The sequence below is a fragment of the Eubalaena glacialis genome, chromosome 14, assembly GCF_028564815.1.
Source record: "Eubalaena glacialis isolate mEubGla1 chromosome 14, mEubGla1.1.hap2.+ XY, whole genome shotgun sequence".
In the NCBI taxonomy this organism is placed as follows: domain Eukaryota; kingdom Metazoa; phylum Chordata; class Mammalia; order Artiodactyla; family Balaenidae; genus Eubalaena; species Eubalaena glacialis.
This window is the reverse complement of record NC_083729.1, coordinates 45,798,750-45,819,342: the sequence shown is the minus strand read 5'-3', so window position 1 is coordinate 45,819,342 and position 20,593 is coordinate 45,798,750. Positions and strand designations below refer to the sequence as shown.

Sequence of the window (20,593 nt, the reverse complement as noted above, 5' to 3'; positions counted from 1 at the left end):
TAAATTTTCTGCGTGAAACGACCTTATTCATCTTTAGTATTCTCAGGAGTCACTCAGAAAAGAGTAGGCAAAGGTTTTTAGCTCGTGTATAGGCTTTGGAAGCCATATATGAGACCTCCTGAAATTGTATACAAGATTTGGGATCTGTGTACATTTTTCTGGGGAGAAATTAAATAGCTTTCATGAGTTTATCCAACAGGTCAAGTATCCTAAAAAATGTTTTGATCTGAAGGTTAGAGCTACTGCTCCAAAATACTGTTTAGGAAGCTCACTTGGACCATCAATGCAGTGTTTCTGTATGTGAAAGCAGAAGCCTTAACAAATGATTATTCTTTCTTGAGGATTTCTGTTTCATAGTCTTTAGCTTTATAAAAGAATGCTAGAACATCCAGGTTCAAGGAGTATTATTTATGCTCTTAAGAAATAAGCAGGAAAATGTCACAAAGAAAAACTTAATTTAAGAATAATCAGGTCTGGGCTTCCCTGGTGGCACAGTGGTTAAGAATCTGCCTGCTAATGCAGGGAACACGGGTTCGAGCCCTGGTCGGGGAAGATACCACGTACTGCGGAGCAACTAAGCTCGTGAGTCACAACTACTGAGCCTGCGCTCTAAAGCCTGCGAGCCACAACTACTGAGCCCACGTGCCACAACTACTGAAGCCCGTGCGCCTAGAGCCCATGCTCCACAACAAGAGAAGCCACTGCTATGAGAAGCCCCGTGAACCTGCAATGAAGAGTAGCCCCCGCTCCCTGCAGCTGGAGAAAAGCCTGTGCACAGCAACGAAGACCCACGCAGCCAAAAATAAAATAAATAAAATAAATAAATTTATATATAAAAAAAAGAATAACCAGGTTTTTTAACTTTTTCCAAGCTGTGGTTTCACATTGCCTGGAATGGTTAGTTCCCCCCCAAATTTTTTGAAAAATTTCAAACATACAGAAAAGTTAGAAAAAAAGAATATGGTGACCATTTATGTACTCTCCACATGGGTCCAATAATTAACATTATGCCATAGTTGCTTTACTCTTTTTCTCTTTATATACTTTTAAATCTAAAACCTTTGAAATAAGCTGCATGTGCTGTGACTTCACTGCTAAATACTTCTAAGAATAAGGACATTTTCCTGATAACCACAATGCCATTATCACATCTAAGAATACTAGCGATAATTACATCATCAAATATCTATTCCATGTTCAAATTTCCTTAATTGCCTGAAAATTGATTTTTGTAGCTGATATTTTGTTTACCAGTTCAGGTCTAGCTGAGGTTTATGTATCATACATATTTGTTATTACATTGTATTTATTTTGTTGTTTGACTCCGTACTCTCTTTTTTAGTCTAGAACATAGGGAGGTTTTATTAAGGGAGATCTTAACAGTTTATTCATGTTGACTAGTTGATATTAAAGGTTGAAGAGAACGATCCTGCTATTATAGTACATTTCTTTTGGCTTCTCTTTCCCTTAAGCGCAAAGATATTATCCAGTTCTGTTAATTTTTTCAGATTATTGTGTATTAATCTGGATCTGTTAACATTATTTGTAACTGTGAGAAAACCCAGTAAAATTTAGAAGGGTATTCTTATCTGTTTTTACTTGAAGTTGTTTTTCATGTCTTTGGAATAGTATTCTTGTATGTCTGTTTGTGTGTGGTTTTCCTATGTAGAAAAAAAGTTTTCTTCTATTAGATGAATATGCTTATAAATAGACCTAAAATGTGGGATTTGTTCTTTTTTGTGAAATTTGGATGTAATTGCCTTGGCTAAAAGTAATATATTCAAAAATGTACAGCTTAGCATTCAAGATTCTCCATAGTTTGGCTACCTCTGTAACCTCATTTTTCTACTATTCTTTTTTTACCTAATCCTCCTTCCAAAGTAAATTGTTTCCATTATTCACTGAACCTTACTCACCCTTGCTTGTTCATTTCCATAATTTTGGTTATATTTTTTCTTCTGCCCAAGAAATGCTCTTTTACATGTTATCTCATTGTCACAGCCTCCCTTATCTTTTAGGCACAGCTCATATCTCTCACCAAGTTGAAGTAGTTTTCCCCTTCTTTGACTACTCATGGCTCCTTATCTGTACTTCTCTTATGGCACTTTCTGCTATTTTGAATCACATATATTTATCATTTCTGTGGGACAGTACATGACTTGAGATAGAATCTGTGTCTATGTCATCTTTTTTTTTTAAGACATCCAAAAAATTTTTATTTATTTATTTTAACATCTTTATTAGAGTATAATTGCTTCACAATGGTGTGTTACTTTCTGCTTTATAACAAAGTGAATCAGCTATACATATACCTACATCCCCATATCTCCTCCCCCTTGCGTCTCCCTCCCACCCTCCCTATCCCACCCCTCTAGGTGGTCACAAAGCACAAGCTGAGCTCCCTGTGCTTTGCAGCTGCTTCCCACTAGCTAGCTGTTTTACATTTGGTAGTATATATAAGTCCATGCCACTCTCTCACTTCGTCCCAGCTTACCCTTCCCCCTCCCCGTGTCCTCAAGTCCATTCTCTACGTGTGCATCTTTATTCCTGTCCTGCCCCTAGGTTCTTCGGAACCATTTTTTTTTTAGGTTCCATATATATGTGTTAGCATATGGTATTTGTTTTTCTCTTTCTGACTTACTTCACTCTGTATGACAGACTTTAGGTCCATCCACTTCACTACAAATAACTCAGTTTCGTTTCTTTTTATGGCTGAGTAACATTCCATTGTATATATGTGCCACATCTTCTTTATCCATTCATCTGTCAATGGACACTTAGGTTGCTTCCATGTCCTGGCTATTGTACATAATGCTGCGGTGAACATTGTGGTACATGACTCTTTTTGAATTATGGTTTTCTCAGGATATATGCCCAGTAGTGGGATTGCTGGGTCATATGGTAGTTCTATTTGTAGTTGTTTAAGGAACCTCCATACTGTTCTCCATAGTGGCTGTATCAATTTACATTCCCACCAACAGTGCAAGAGGGTTCCCTTTTCTCCACACCCTCTCCAGCATTTATTGTTTGTAGATTTTTTTGATGATGGCCATTCTGACCGGTGTGAGGTGATATCTCATTGTAGTTTTGATTTGCATTTCTCTAATGATTAGTGATGTTGAGCATCCTTTCATGTGTTTGTTGGCAATCTGTATATCTTCTTTGGAGAAATGTCTATTTAGGTTTTCTGCCCATTTTTGGATTGGGTTGTTTGTTTTTTGGATATTGAGCTGCATGAGCTGCTTGTAAATTTTGGAGATTAATCCTTTGTCAGTTGCTTCATTTGCAAATATTTTTTCCCATTCTGAGGGTTGTCTTTTTGTCTTGTTTATGGTTTCCTTTGCTGTGCAAAAGCATTTAAGTTTCATTAGGTCTCATGTGTTTATTTTTGTTTTTATTTCTATTTCTCTAGGAGGTGGGTCAAAAAGGATCTTGCTTTTATGTCATAGTGTTCTGTGATTTATGTCATAGAGTGTTCTGCCTATGTTTTCCTCTAAGAGTTTTATAGTGTCTGGCCTTACATTTAGGTCTCTAATCCATTTTTAGTTTATTTTTGTATATGGTGTTAAGGAGCTTTTTAATTTCATTCTTTTACATGTAGCTGTCCAATTTTCCCAGCACCACTTACTGAAGAGGCTGTCTTTTCTCCATTGTATATTCTTGACTCCTTTATCAAAAATAAGGTGACCATATGTGCGTGGGTTTATCTCTGGGCTTTCTATCCTGTTCCGTTGATCTATATTTCTGTTTTTGTGCCAGTACCATACTGTCTTGATTGCTCTAGCTTTGTAGTATAGTCTGAAGTCCGGGAACCTGATTCCTCCAGCTCCATTTTTCTTTCTCAAGATTGCTTTGGCTATTTGGGGTCTTGTGTTTCCATACAAATTGTGAAATTTTTTGTTCTAGTTCTGTGAAGAATGCCAGTGGTAGTTTGATAGGGATTGCATTGAATCTGTAGATTGCTTTGGGTTGTATAGTCATTTTCACAATGTTGATTCTTCCAGTCCAAGAATGTGGTATATCTTTCCATCTGTTGGTATTATCTTTAATTTTTTTCATCAGTGTCTTATAGTTTTCTGCATACAGGTCTTTTGTCTCTTTAGGTAGATTTATTCCTAGGTATTTTATTCTTTTTGTTGCAGTGGTAAATGGGAGTGTTTCCTTAATTTCTCTTTCAGATTTGTCATCATTAGTTTATAGGAATGCAACAGATTTCTGTGCATTAATTTTGTATCCTGCTACTTTACCAAATTCATTGATCAGCTCTAGTAGTTTTCCGGCAGCATCTTTAGGATTCTCTGTGTATAGTATCATGTCATCTGCAAACAGTGACAGCTTTACTTTTTCTTTACCAATTTGGATTCCTTTTATTTCTTTTTCATCTCTGACTGCTGTGGCTAAAACTTCCAAAACTATGTTGAATACTAGTGGTGGGAGTGCACAGCCTTGTCTTGTTCCTGATCTTAGAGGAAATGCTTTCAGTTTTTCACCATTGAGAACGATGTTGGCTGTGGGTTTGTCATATATGGCCTTTATTATGTTGAGGTAAGTTCCCTCTATGCCTACTTTCTGGAGGGTTTTTATCATAAATGAGTGTTGAATTTTGTCAAAAGCTTTTCTGCATCTGTTGAGATGATCATATGGTTTACTCCTTCAGTTTGTTAATATGATGTATCACATTGATTGATTTGCATATATTGAAGAATCCTTGTATTCTTGGGATAAACTCCACTTGATTATGGCGTATGATCCTTTTAATGTGCTGTTGGATTCTGTTTGCTAGTATTTTATTGAGGATTTTTGCATCTATGTTCATCAGTGATATTGGCCTGTAGTTTTCTTTCTTTGTGACATCTTTGTCTGGTTTTGGTATCAGGGTGATGACGTTGCCTTGTAGAATGAGTTTGAGAGTGTTCCTCCCTCTGCTATATTTTGGAAGAGTTTGAGAAGGATAGGTGTTAGCTCTTCTCTAAATGTTTGATAGAATTTGCCTGTGAAGCCATCTAGTCCAGGACTCTTGTTTGTTGGAAGATTTTTAATCACAGTCTCAATTTCAGTGCTTGTGATTGGTCTGTTTATATTTTCTATTTCTTCCTGGTTCAGTCTCGGAAGGTTGTGCTTTTCTAAGAATTTGTCCATTTCTTCCAGGTTGTACATTTTATTGGCATATAGTTGCTTGTAGTAATCTCTCATGATCCTTTGTATTTCTGCAGTGTCAGTTGTTACTTCTCCGTTTTCATTTCTAATTCTATAGATTTGGGTCTTCTCCCTTTTATTCTTGATGAGTCTGGCTAATGGTTTATCAATTTTGTTTATCTTCTCAAAGAACCAGCTTTTAGTTTTATTGATCTTTGCCATTTCCTTCATTTATTTTTCATTTATTTCTGATCTGATCTTTTTGATTTCTTTCCTTCTGCTAACTTTGGGTTTTTAAAATTCTTTTTCTAATTGCTTTAGATGTAAGGTTAGGTTGTTTATTTGAGATATTTCTTGTTTCTTGAGGTAGAATTGTATTGCTATAAACTTCCCTCTTAGAAGTGCTTTTGCTGCATCCCATAGGTTTTGGGTCGTTGTGTTTTCATTGTCATTTGTTTTTAGGTATTTATTGATTTCCTCTTTGATTTCTTCAATGACCTCTTGGTTATTAAGTAGTGTATTGTGTACCCTCCATGTGTCTATATTTTTTACAGGTTTTTTCCTGTAATTGATATCTAGTCTAATAGCATTGTGGTCGGAAAAGATACTTGATACAATTTCAATTTTCTTAAATTTAGCAAGGCTTGATTTGTGACCCAAGATATGATCTATCCTGGAGAATGTTCCATGAGCACTTGAGAAGAAAGTGTATTCTGTTGTTTTGGGATGGAATATCCTATAAATATCAATTAGGTCCATCTTGTATAATGTATCATTTAAAGCTTGTGTTTCCTTATTTATTTTCATCTTGGTTGATCGGTTATTGGTGAAAGTGGGGTGTTAAAGTCCCCTACTATGATGGTGTTACTGTCGATTTCCTCTTTTATGGCTGTTAGCATTTGCCTTATGTATTGAGGTGCTCCTATGTTGGGTGCGTAAATATTTACAATTGTTATATCTTCTTATTGGATTGATCCCTTAATCATTATGTAGTGTCCTTCTTTGTCTCTTTAACAGTCTTTAAGACTTTTTTTTATCCATTCAGCCAGTCTTTTTTATCCATTCAGCCAGTCTTTTTTATCCATTCAGCCAGTTTTTCTATCCATTCAGCCAGTCTGTGTCTTTTGGTTGGAGCATTTAATCCATTTAAATTTAAGGTAATTATCAATATGTATGTTCCTATGACCATTTTCTTAATTGTTTTGGGTTTGTTATTGTAGGTCTTTTCCTTCTCTTGTGTTTCCTGCCTAGAGAAGTTCCTTTAGCATTTGTTGTGAAGCTGGTTTGGTGGTGCTGAATTCTCTTAGCTTTTGCTTGTTGGTAAAGGTTTTAATTTCTCTGTTGAATCTGAATGAGATCCTAGCTGGGTAGAGTAATCTTGGTTGTAGGTTTTCCCCTTTCATCACTTTAAATATGTCCTGCCATTCCCTTCTGGCTTGCAGAGTTTCTGTTGAAAGATCAGCTGTTAACCTTATGGGGATTCTGTTGTATGTTATTTGTTGTTTTTCCCTTGCTGCTTCTAATATTTTTTCTTTGTATTTAATTTTTGATAGTTTGATTAATATGTGTCTTGGTGTGTTTCTCCTTGGATTTATCCTGTATGCGACTCTCTGCGCTTCCTGGACTTTATTGACTATTTCCGTTCCCATATTAGGGAAGTTTTCAACTATAATCTCTTCAAATATTTTCTCAGTCACTTTCTTTTTCTCTTGTTTTTCTCAGAACCCTATAATTCGAATGTTGGTGCATTTAATGTTGTCCCAGAGGTCTCTGAGACTGTCCTCAATTCTTTTCATTCTTTTTCTTTATTCTGCTCTGTGGTAGTTATTTCCACTATTTTATCTTCCAGGTCACTTATCTGTTCTTCTGCCTCAGTCATTCTGCTATTGATTCCTTCTAGAGAATTTTTAATTTCATTTATTGTGTTGTTCATCATTGTTTCTTTGCTCTTTAGTTCTTCTAGGTCCTTGTTAGACGTTTCTTGTATTTTCTCCATTCTATTTCCAAGATTTTGGATCATCTCTACTATCATTACTCTGAATTCTTTTTCAGGTAGACTGCCTATTTCCTCTTCATTTGTTTGGTCTGGTGGGTTTTTACCTTGCTCCTTCATCTGCTGTGTCTTTCTCTGTCTTCTCATTTTGCTTAACTTACTGTGTTTGGGTTCTCCTTTTCGCTGGCTGCAGGTTCGTAGTTCCTATTGTTTTTGGCATCTGCCCCCAGTGGCTAAGGTTGATTCAGTGGGTTGTGTAGGCTTCCTGGTTCAGGGGACTAGTGCCTGTTTTCTGGTGGATGAGGCTGGATCTTGTCTTTCTGGTGGGCAGGACAATGTCTGGTGGTGTGTTTTGGGGTGTCTGTGACCTTATTATGATTTTAGGTAGCCTGTCTGTTAATGGGTGGGGTTGTGTTCCTGTCTTGCTAGTTGCTTGGCATAGGGTGTCCAGCACTGTAGCTTGCTGGTCGTTGAGTGGAGCTGGGTGTTAGTGTTGAGATGGAGATCTCTGGGAGAGCTTTCACTGTTTGATATTACTTGGAGCCAGGAGGTCTCTGGTGGACCAATATCCTGAACTTGGCTCTCCCACCTCAGAGGCACAGGCCTGACACCCTGTGGGAGCACCAGGACCCTGTCAGCCACATGGCTCAGAAGAAGAGGGAGAAAAAAAGAAAGAAATAAAAAAATAAAATAAAATGAAGTTATTAAAGTAAAAAATTTAAAAATTATTAAAAATGAAAATTAAAAAGTAATAAAAAGAGAAAAGAGAAAGAAGAGAGCAACCAAACCAAAAAACAAATCTACCAATGATAGCAAGCACTAAAAACTATACTTAAAAAAAAGGAAAAAACGAAAAACAGATAGAACTTTAGGACAAATGGTAAAAGCAAAGCTATACAGACAAAATCAGACAAAGAAGCATACACATACGCACTCACAAAAAGAGAAAAAGGAAAAAAAAATATATGTATATATTAAAAAAAAAAAGGAGCGAGCAACCAGATCAATAAACAAATCTACCAATGATAATAAACTCTAAATACTAAACTAAGGTAAACATAAAACCTGAAACAAATTAAAAGGAAACCCCAAGTCTACAGTTGCTCCCAAAGTCCTCTTTCTCAATTTTGGGATGATTCGATGTCTTCAGGTATTCCACATATGCAGCGTACATCGAGTTGGTTGTAGAGATTTAATCCGCTGCTCCTGAGGCTGCTGGGAGAAATTTCCCTTTCTCTTCTTTGTTCGCACAGCTCCTGGGGTTCAGCTTTGGATTTGGCCCCGCCTCTGCATGTAGGTCACCTGAGGGCATCTGTTCCCTGCTCAGACAGGACGGGGTTAAAGGAGCAGCTGATTCGGGGGCTCTGGCTCACTCAGGCCCCGGGGAGGGAGGGGTACGGATGCGGGGCGAGCCTGCGGTGGCAGAGGCCGCCGTGACATTGTAACAGCCTCAGGCGCGCTGTGTGTTCTCCCGGGAAAGTTGTCCCTGGATGACGGGACCCTGGCAGTGGCGGGCTGCACAGGCTCCCGGGAGGGGAGGTGTGGAGAGTGACCTGTGCTTGCACACAGGCTTCTTGGTGGCTGCAGGAGTAGCCTTAGCGTTCCATGCCCGTCTCTGGTGTCCGCGCTGTTAGCCGCGGCTCGCGCCCGTCTCTGGAGCTCGTTTAGGCGGTGCTCTGAATCCCGTCTCCTCGCGCACCACGAAACAATGGTCTCTTGTCTCTTCGGCAGTTCCAGACTTTTTCCCGGACTCCCTCCCGGCTAGCTGTGGTGCACTAGCCCCCTTCAGGCTGTGTTCCCGCAGCCAACCCCAGTCCTCTCCCTGGGATCTGACTGCTGAAGCCCGAGCCTCAGCTCTCAGCCCCCGCCCGCCCCGGCGGGTGAGCAGACAAGCCTCTCAGGCTGGTGAGTGCTGGTCGGCACCGATCCTCTGTGCGGGAATCTCTCCGCTTTGCCCTCTGCAGCCCTGTTGCTGTGCTCTCCTCCGTGGCTCTGGAGCTTCCCTTCTGCCACCCCCCATCTCCGCCAGTGAAGGGGCTTCCTAGTGTGTGGAAACTTTTCCTCCTTCACAGCTCCCTCCCAGAGGTGCAGGTCCTGTCCCTATTCTTTTGTCTCTGTTTTTTCTTTTTTCTTTTGCCCTGCCCAGGTACGTGGGGAGTTTCTTGCCTTTTGGGAAGTCTGAGGTCTCCTGCCAGCGTTCAGTAGGTGTTCTGTAGGAGTTGTTCCACATGTAGATGTATTTCTGATGTATTTGTAGGGAGGAAGGTGATCGCCACATCTTACTCCTCCACCATGTTGAAGGTCTCCTTCAGTGTCTTTTTCATTCCCCCTCCTTGCAACTTCTGTGTCATCTTTATATCCTCCACATTGCTGATCATTTAATTGCTACTCAGTAAATAATTATTAACTGAATAATTAAATGTTCTGTAATAAATATCTTCACTTCCTTAGTAATGGACTGGTTGATTTAATCAGATTAATTCATAGCTAATATTAGCTCTCTGTAGAATCAGGTTCTGCAGATACAGCTTTATATTTAAACATGACCATAGATTCGTTTAAATTTACTACAGGAAATGCTGTGTGCTTACTTTTAACCTCTTCCCTCAAACCTCCCTTTCTGATTAAATTATTTAGAATATTACTCTAGAAAGTTTTTTACCTGTATTGGACTAGACATGTTGTTGGCATTTCCTGACCTACCTCCTAAGATATTTAGAAAAACTAAGAGGAAGGATGGAACTAAATGTTACTGAGAGGGACTGCCTTTTGGGAGATAACTGTTGCCGTGAGAATCCTGGGTCTTATCCCAACCTGCCTCATAGTGTGACTAACAAGAAATTGTCTTTGTAAGAGTCATATGCTGAGCTATACTGGACACTGACTCCAGGGGAACTTGAACTTTGAAGGGAGATTGTGAGGAAGAGGCTAATAATGCTGTGAAAAACTTTCTGGGCTAGTGTAGGAAAGCTGGACCCATCTATGATGGTCTTTGTTCATTTTAGTATATTCAGTCAGTGGGACTGTCATCAAGGAAAGAGAACCCGAGTGTTTTGCTCCTTCTGGAAAGAACCAACAGGGACATAAAAACTAGAATTACTACTTATTTTTGTTTTTTAAAAAAAATGTCCACTCCTTTCTGGCCTTTTTGTGTTTAGCTTTTCCCTGTAGAGGGCTATAAAATTAGTTCTTGAGGCTGAGCGTTGCTGGTAGTTAAATGGCCATCTCTGCACAGTAGACTATATACATTTGGGATTAACTGAGGAATTTCACTCTCTCATCAACAGTGTTCCAGTGAGTGCATTTTGTTGGAGTATGAACGGGAGCAGAAGCCTGCAGGAAGCAGCTGCTCGGACAAGGAGTGATAGAACACTTAAAACTCCCTTGATATCTTTAATAAGAGGATTCTAAGGAAGCCCAGTCCCCCAAACAGAGAGACTTCCTGGTTTAGACTGGCAGAGGCTATGGCCTGACAGGTTGCTATCTCCACCTCAGGCTGTTCCTCAGCAGTTATGTGAGAGATGCTAGACAGGTCCACAGTGATCTGCTGATATCTAGGAGTGCAGTGTTGGTTTATTGACGATAGTGTTTTCTTTCTACCTTGTTTTGTAGACTGGTCAAAAGAATGGATTTTACAGAGGCTTACTCTGACACGTGCTCCACGGTTGGACTTGCTGCCAGGGAAGGCAATGTTAAAGTCTTAAGAAAACTGCTCAAAAACGGAAGTAGTGTTGATGTTGCTGATAACAGGGGGTGGATGCCAATTCATGAAGCAGCTTATCACAACTCTCTGGAATGTTTGCGGATGTTAATTCGTGCAGGTAAAGTAAATTCAGGGCGTGGGAGGCTGGGCTTGCAAGCTGGATTAATAAAAGAAAAAAAATGGTAATACATGACTTATTAACCGTAGTATTTGTTTACCTTTGTATAACCATACAATAACTGCTTCTGTGTTATTAAGAATGATAAGATTGCCTACCTTGAATTATATAAGTATGGTGTTTCAGCTGGACATTTAGAAATGTTGTCCTTTATATGGAAGTGCTTATGCCTGGCCGATTTTTATTGCTAAGCTAGGTGATGTGGCAGAAGTAGTCTGCTGTTTTAATTTAAGCATTTGGTACTTACTGGTCATGTTTATTTTTTATTCCTTCTCCGAAGAAAAAGAACAGTGCTGCCGAAATTGAGGGTATGAGTGTTTCCCTTGAATTAGTCTTTTTTTTTTTTAAATACTTTTCAGTTTCCTGAATTTGGGGACTCTTTCCAATTAGTTTGATTTTGTACTTGCTGAGGACACGGAAGACAACAGGACAGACAAGGTCCCTGCGGTAGTGTTTTTATTCCCTTTGGAGGTAGGGGTGGGAACAGACAATAAATACCTAAACAGTTAAACAAGATAATTTCAAAAGGTAAAAGTGTTGTGGAAAAAATAGAACAGAGTAATGGGACAGAGAGTAATCATGCACATCTCTTTCCAGCTCTGTATTTGGTTGACTTCATGTTCGTAGGTTGAGATCAGCCATGTGGGAGTAGTTACACCACAGAAATCAGCCAGTGTTACAAACCAATTCTATAAACTTTTTTTTTTTTTTCTTTTTTCACTCCCTCAGAGCCAGTTACACAGCCAGCACACAACTGAGTGAGAGGCTCAGTAAATGAGACTAAATGAGACAGTGTGACACTCAGGAAGCGGGGTGTGGGAAGAGAATTAATGGTGATTGAGCACTGCTTTGTAGCAGTCATTGTACTAGATGCTTGATTTACATTATTTATCTAAATATGCAAAACTGCTATTGAGAACATGTTATCCCCATTTTATTGTTGAAAAGACCAAGGCTCAGAGAAGTTGACTCGTCAAAAGTTATATAATAAACCAGGATATTTGATTTGAACCCATTTCTCCTGACTCTAAAGCCCATGTTTTTCCACTATAGTATGCTTCCAGCGTTTAATCAAAGTAAACATTTTTAACATTCAGTTAATTTAAACTGAGTTTGAATATAACACTCCATGTTATGACACTCAGTGCACCATTTACATTTCATTAATCATGGACATTCACATTCTTCTCCCCTGTGTACTTACCATCACCAGTCACTCAGAAGGTAGACTTTTGGGACCATAGCTCATCAAAATTACTAACTCATTACTTCATGGATGGGAAAGAAAGTAATCCTCACAATGTTTTTGGTGTGGCTTTCTGTTTGTTTTGTTTTAAGGGATGAGAGATGACAAGGCTAAATTCTCCAAATCATAATACAGGAAGTTTATCATGAATGCTTTTTAAATCATGTGTTCTAGAGTCTATTATAGTTGAATGTTTAAAGATATTGGAAAAATAGAGTTTATGCCTCAAATGTAAAAATACATGTTTTCAGAATTTGTTTGAAGTTAATTCTATAGCTTGAATTCCCAAACTATCTCTAGTGACAAAGGCATGAATTTTTTTTTGTTGTTATAAATTTATTTTATTTATTTATTTTTGGCTGTGTTGGGTCTTCATTGCTGCGTGTGGGCTTTCTGTAGTTGCGGCGAGTGGGTGCTACTCTTCGTTGCAGCTCATGGGCTTCTCATTGCGGTGGTTTCTATTGTTGCGGAGCACGGTCTCTAGGCGCTCGGGCTTCAGTAGCTGTGGCACACGGGCTTAGTTGCTCCCTGGCATGTGGGATCTTCCCAGACCAGGGCTCGAACCCGTGTCCCCTGCATTGGCAGGCAGATCCTTAACCACTGCGCCACCAGGGAAGTCCCCAAAGGCATGAATTTGAATATTTGTTTCTAGTCAAAAAGTTCATTCCAGATATACTGTTATCTCTTCCCACATCAGTTTTATGTTATAATTTTTTTTCCTTTTAGCTGCTGAATAAAATTAGGCAGGCTTTTGACTTAATGTGTTTGAACTGGCTATTTAAGTCATCTATGTTTTCTTTTAGAAATTAAAAGTATCACCTTCATTGTTAGTGACTATTTTTTTTTAGGCTTGATGTTTTTGGAGGGTAAGTCACTCATAGTTAACTATGTGAATAGTTGATATAAATGGTCAAATAAAAATTTCTCATGATTTGTATTAGAGTTTACTATTATGAAATAAATTTTGGATAAATCTAATTTATGTGCAGTACATACACAAGGATTAGGGTAGGGGTAGGGAGATAGGAAATAGGGTTTGCAGAGGGTAGGAAGCAGCTATATGACTTATTCTAGGAGGTGGTGACATTTTTGGTCTCAGTTTTCCATGAGTTTGGTTGTTCTGTGTAGTTGGAACGAATGTCCAAAATTCTGTCAGATTTGGTTACTTGATTCACTAGAAAAATCAAACTAAAATGAAGCAAAAGGGCTATATAGCCTATTGGTCACTTTCAAAAATGTTTTCTATATTCCCCTGGCTCATCCCTTCTTTTGTAAATTAAGGTCCATACTTTATTCAGATCCACTGCCTTTTAAAAAAGATTATAATTTAAACTTTTCTGGTTGATTCAAGTTCATAAACATTTACCGGTGGGGAATGGTAGCTGACTACTTTGTAAAATGTCTAGCTAGCATACAGCTTCATGTAAGGAAGTATTTTAAAGTGATGGTGACGTACAAACATTTCTAGTCTTGAAGAGTGAAGTGAGGTCTCTTCTGCTTAATGATGACAGTAGCATTTTCATATCTGTAACCAGTTAACTTGTTATTATGGGTTAATCTTAAAAGTTTCGAAAAAAAGTTTGACATTTCTGTCATTCTTTATACTTGCTATACCTGTGTTTTATATGATTCATAATTCTCTTGTCCCTTGTGGCTCAGCTGGTATACATAAAATTGTCTTTTATTATATAATTTCTGCCTCCTTAAACTTCATCTAATATTAGTTAACTGCCAGAGATTCCTGAACCATACTTTTTATTAGTATACTGAAGTATGAAGGTGCTCAGGCCTAGACAAAAAGGATAGAAGAGTCTTAAAAGGTTAGAAAGGCTTTGCTTTACTGTCTTCATTGTAGATCCAGAATCTAGCCTAGAAGTCATACATGGCCTTTTCATTCAAGTTGGAGAAGAACGCTGAAGTATGGATTACTTAGAAATTTAATATGCATATATATATATATATATATATATATATATGTCACTTTAGCTTTCTGTATAAAGTATTAGCACAAATAACAAATTTGCTTGTCTTCTGTATTGGCAGTTTGGTGTAATAGGTACTGAGATTTCATGAAGTTTATTATCTTGAAGAACAATAATGATCTTCAGTGACAGTTAATCATGCCATTCTATATTAAACCATTTGCTGACGAAAGGTCACTTAAACTCTTGTAGTTAATTATAACATACTGTGAACAAGTACTTTTATGTGGCCAATATATGATCTAATGATTCATAGTACTTTTTATTAGTTCATGTTAAGAAAATATTACACTGTTACACTGGGCATGATAACAGATATTGGAAGTCCTTAGATAAATAAGGCAGTGTAGCATAGTGATTGAGCTGTGTTCAGATGGACCACGTTATTTTACTTATTGTAACTTTAGCACATGGTTTAATAGTAAGTCTAGCTTCCCCCCAATATTTTTCTTCTTTTATTTTTCTAAATTCTTTGTTATTCTTACCTGCCCTCCCTAACCCCTATCAACTTGAGTCACTTTACAAGTATAAAACCAATCAATGAACTAACACCAGCTCTGTTGACATTTTGATTAGAATTATAATAAATTTATTATTATTTTGGGAAGAATCAGCTTCTTTATAATGTTGAAATTTTCTATTTGGGAGCTATTTACATATTTGTATCTATATATATCTGTGTGTTCCTAGTTTTTCATGTCTTAACCTTATAGTTTTGTGGATATCTGAATATATGTCAGTTTCTGACTAATCTGGGAACACTGTTTTTGTGATAGGAACTTTTAAAATATAACTACCCTATCTTGCCATTTAGTTGTGTATCCCGTAAAGTTGGAGGCTGTTTATTTATGCTTACAAGCTGTTAGTTGAATATTATTATGGCTTAGACTGACAGTTTCAGCAGTTATGATCACAGGAATTACTTAAAACAGATGATTATTGTAGTCAGGAGCATTAGTTTTAATTCTGGTATTTAAAGAAAATATTATTTAAAGCTTTTTTTACTTGTTTATTTTTTGTTTTTGTTTATCAGTGCTCTCAGAAATGCCTCCCCCATTCAACCCACCGTTCTATTGTGGGTTTAGAATTTTATTGTTTTGGAAGCAAAGGTAAGAAAGTCACTTAATATTATCTTTTGCTGTGGACTTACAAAAAATTTAACGTGGACATTGTTTACATAATTTGAATGTTACCAAAACTTTGAGATTTTCATAACAAACCCGGAAAACTTAAGTCAACTCATAAGTTCCTTATAAATTGTATGCCATTGTTCAGTTTCTTTGGAGTGCATTTTATTATTTTGGAAATGTAGGCTTCATTAATGATTAGAATGTAGTTTTAGGTTAGAAAAGGAGTGTTTTAAATACCTTCATCTTATTAGTTGAGTACAAGGAAGTAATGCTACAGGTGAGACCATTTTCCTCATGGAAATTTAGAAATAAATGAATCAAATTTATTAATATTTCAGTAAATCTTGGATCTTGCTTTCGTGTTATTACTTTTCAATTCCTGCCACTCTCCTTCCCCCAGTTACCAAAAATTAGAGAAGAGAAAATGAGTGTGTGGGCAGAATTTGTGTTAAGACTACTGGGAAGCTGTTTATACTGTGACCCTTGTAGAACTTTTTCTTGATTTTCTAGAGAGTTTTAAACTATGAGACCTCCCATTTATAATTATCTTTCAATATTTTATTAAATTCTTCTTGGAATCTTTGCTTTTTAATCCCAAGAAATAGAAGTGATACCTTCTAATTGATAGTTTTTTATTCTTTCATAGATTCATCTAAAAACTACATTAAGACAAAGACTTTTGAGGGCTTCTGTGCATTACATCTTGCTGCAAGTCAAGGACATTGGAAGATCATACAGATTCTTTTAGAAGCTGGGGCAGATCCTAATGCCACTACTTTAGAGGAAACCACACCACTGTTTTTAGGTGAAGTATATTATTTGTGGTACAGATACAATTTTTTATTTTTTACTTTTATTTTTTGCTAAAGAAACTAAGCTTAATTTTCCCTAAAGCTGTTGTATTTATAGTATGTTCTCTGGCAAATATTATACTGTCACTTCTTTGATTTTGAAACCAAAAAGGTATTTTTAAAGGTTCTTCTTTGTTTTCTACCCTTGGGTGATAGCATCTGGAAATATCTTTTAAATGTTTACTTAAAGTTGTAAAACCTGTTCTGAATTGTAGTCATTATCATTGTTCTCAGTGTTGTTCTGAAGACCAGGTAGAGTTTAAATTGTAACAGTAGTTACAAGGTTACCTGTGAATGTTTTATGTTTGCTTTTGCTTTTTCTTAGCATTAAGAAATTAAGAATGTTTTATGGAAGAAATCATGAGCTAAACCTTTAACGCCAGTTAATTTGTTGCCTATATGGATCACTATTCAGACTTCTTCAGTTATGATCTGTTTTTTAATTCATTAAGAACAAAGGCCAGGGACTTCCCTGGTGGTCCAGTGGGTAAGACTCTGTGCTCCCAATGTAGGGGGCCTGGGTTCGATTACTGGTTGGGGAACTAGATCCTGCATGCTGCAGGTAAGAAGTCCGCATGCTGTAACTAAGAGTTCGCGTGCTGCAACTAAGAAGTCTGCATGCCGCAACTAAGAGTCCTCATTCTGCAACTAAGACCCGGTGTAGCCAAAATAAATAAATAAGTAAATAATAAACAAACAAACAAATAAATAAATACTAAAAAAAAAAAAAGAACAAAGGCCAAATTCTGAAGGGCTACTTCTAATACCTGTCTTTTTTTGCTTCTCTCCCTCCCTTTCATCCTGTTTGTTTTCAGGGACATTGTGGCCCATAATGTTTAGTGGAACACGAGAAAATTAAGAGAATAAAACATTTGTACAGAATCAGTGTATTTGGATTATAGTTTTGGTCCTGCCACATGTAATTCATATGTTCATTTATTTACTGTATGCTTCAGTTTCCTCACTTATAAAATGAGAGTAATAGTACCTACCTAGTCTTTATTGGGCTGAGAATAAAATGAGATATCTATGAAAATAATTTTTTCCTTGTAAATTTAAAAATATATATTCTTAAAGTTTATGTACAGTAGAATTCATTCTTCTTAGTGTACAGTTTTACGAGTTTTGATGTATGCATAAAAATGTGTAATGACAATGACAGTCAAGACACAGAACAGTTCCATCACCTTGCAAAATTCCATCATGCTGCCTATTTTTAATCAACCTTTTCCCCCTACTTCACCCCTGACAACCACTGATCTGTTTTCTGTTTTCATCCCTGTAGTTTGCTTTTTTCTTTTTTGGCTGTGCCGTGCAGCTTGTGGGATCTCAGTTCCTTGACCAGGGATTGAACCTGGGCCACGGCAGTGGAAGCCCAGAATCCTAGGCCACCAGGGAACTACCCTGTAGTTTGTTTTTTTTACAGAATGTCATAAATATATATGAAATAATACAACATGTAACCTTTGAGACTGACTTCTTTCACTTAGCATAATGCTTTTGAGATTCATACATGTTGTTGCATGTATCAGTAATTCATTCCTTTCTTGCTAAGTAGTATTCCATTATATGAGTGCACCACAATTGATCTATTTACTAGTTGATAGACATCTGAGTTTTCAGTGTTTGGTGATTATGAATAAATTGCCACAAACTTTTGCACACAGGTTTTGTTTGAATATAAGTTTTCATTTCTCTTGAATTAATGTTTAGGATTGTTGGTTCGTGTGGTAAGTGTATGTTTAATTTTGGAAAACAATTTGGAAGTTTCTTATATAGTGACTCTCCCATTTTGCATCCCCTCCAGTAATGTTAGAGAGTTTCAGTTGTCGCGCATCCTCACCATGTCACTTGGTATTGACAAATTATTCTTTTTTTCTTTTTTTACATTTTAGTCATTTTAATAGGGATTTAGTGGTATCTCGTTGTGATTTTAATTTGTATTTTTCCTGATTGCTAATGATGTTGAACATCTTTTCATATGATTATTTGCCATCTTTCCTTTTTTTTCTGTTCTTAGACAAGTGTGTTTTGTTTTGAAATAATTTCAGACTTATGGAAATAACAGTACAAAGGATTCTTGTGTACCTTTCACCCAAAGTTTGTTCTTTTGCCCTGTTCACTATATCGTTTTTTCTCCCTATATATTTATCCATGTATTATTTTTTTTGGAACCCTTTGAGATTAAATTGTAGACATAAAGCTTCTTTACCCATAAATACTTCCGTGTGAACTTCCTAGAAGCAATGAAATTCTTTTATGTAACTGCCATAAAATAATCAAAATCAGGAAGTTAACACTGATACAGTACTGTTGTTTAATCTACATTTTACTCAGGTTTGCCAGTTGCTCCACTAATGTCCTTTTTAGCAAATAAAAAAAAATTTTTTTTAATTGGTTCAAGATCAGTCCAGGATTGTTTATTATATTTAGATGTTATGTCTCTTTAGCCTCCCGTAATTTGGAACAGTTTTTCAGTCTTTATCTGTTATGATTTTAGCATTTTTGAAGAGTTCAGGCCATTTATTTTGTAGAATGTCTTTCAATTTGGGTTTGTCTGATGTTTTTTGTTGATAAAGTACAGGTTATACATTTCTCCAGGAATACCACAGAAGTGAAATGGTATCTTGGTGCATCTTATCAGGAAGAAAATGATCCATTACTGGTGATATTAATTTATAAAAGTGTTTTAAATATGTGATATATACTATGGAAGCCTTGCTGTAATATGGTTTGAGTTTCCTAGAGGGGAGATTACTTTTTATGTAAAGTTTGTTTTTTTTTACCACATCCACATTTAACCCACTTCGGATATTCTGTACAACTACATAGTAAGCTTAAGCTTTCATTGAAGCCGTGCTAAGTTCAATCTCTATTCTAGTTGTTATCTTCAAGGAATCTAACATAGAGGCGTGAACAAAAGGAATTAAGTCCTGTAAAAGAGTTAGAAATAACATGTTCAGGGTATTAAAAAAGGGAAAAATAAGTCACCCTGGGATGACAGAGGAAGATATCATGTGCAGAGTACTGTATTAATAGTAACAGCAACATTTATTAAGCAGAGAATGTGTACCAAACCCTGTGTCAGATGTTTTACATGAATTACCTTGTTTAATTTTCACCATGATTCTATGACATATGTACTATTATTATTTCTACTATCACAGATGAGGAAGTGTGAAAACACTGTATTTAGGATCAGAAGTTCTGTATTTAAGTTTTGATCTTGCTAACTGTCTGTGTATTGGTTAGAATAGCATTTCCTGAATTGATTCAGTGAGCTATTAATAGATGTTCATTGACAGAAGTATTCCTGATCAACATATGTTTGGGAAATGCTATGTTCTATATTCCCCAGTGTAGAAAAACAAAAATTAGTAGCCATGTAGCTTTATGGGTCCACCTAGTCTGCAGTATCCTCTGTACTCTATGTTATCCTGTTTTAGTATTTTCATAGTTCTTATCACTGGCTGCAATTATTTTATTTATTTGCTACTTTGTTTATTGACTCCTCTCACTAGAAAGAATGTTCCACGAGAGCAGGGATTTTATTTATCTTGTTCACTGTTGTAACTCCCAAACTCAGATCAGTGCCTGGTATATGGTAGGCATGCAGTAAATTATTTGTTGAATGAAAGAATGAAGGTCTTTGAAATAGCTTCTTATAAAACATCACTTGTTTTAACTTTAATCCAGCATTTTGAAATGTATTTGACCTTAATATTATTTTTATTTGTGGAACACTTACGGGGAATATCTCAAAAAACATTAATATTCCATAGGACTATTTGAGAAATGCTAGCTTGATCACTTAGGTTACAGTTTCAAAATATAATAGTCCCATGTACTGAATTCAGCATCGTGCTTACTTATTATATAAGTATTTGGAGAAAATTAGAGATGCAGAGTTTTTAGTGATTTATATTTCAGGATATACTTGCTGTTTTTTATGTTAATGAAGGAAGAGTTGCCAGGATAATTCACACCAGTGAAAAACTTTAAATCACTTATTTTTAGTAATAGGATTTATTTAGTTTCTTTGGCGGCAAACTACCATCCTAATTATGTTTTGTATTGGCTAATACAAAAAATATTTTGACTCAAGCAGAGAGTTTAAGCCCAAGGATATATGGTACATAGAGTACTTCTGCATGCTCAAGTACTGCATCAATTGTATTAGGTCCTTGTTTGGAAGTAGAGTTTTTTTTGTTTGTTTGTTTTTTAAAATTTATTTATTTATTTTTGGTTGTGTTGGGTCTTCGTTTCTGTGCGAGGGCTTTCTCTAGTTGCGGCGAGCGGGGGCCACTCTTCATCGCGGTGCGCGGACCTCTCACTGTCACGGCCTCTCTTGTTGCGGAGCACAAGCTCCAGACA

General features: G+C 36.7%; 1 protein-coding gene across 1 annotated transcript in view; it reads left to right on the top strand.

Moving 5' to 3' along the window:
* ASB3 (ankyrin repeat and SOCS box containing 3) overlaps window positions 1-20,593 on the top strand; it is a 93,408-nt gene that overhangs the window by 22,578 nt on the left and 50,237 nt on the right. The window contains exons 2-3 of the mRNA XM_061210435.1: window positions 10,742-10,950; window positions 16,015-16,173. Coding sequence (XP_061066418.1) covers window positions 10,755-10,950; window positions 16,015-16,173 — 355 coding nt within the window. The 5' untranslated portion in view covers window positions 10,742-10,754. The remainder of the gene's footprint in view (window positions 1-10,741; window positions 10,951-16,014; window positions 16,174-20,593) is intronic.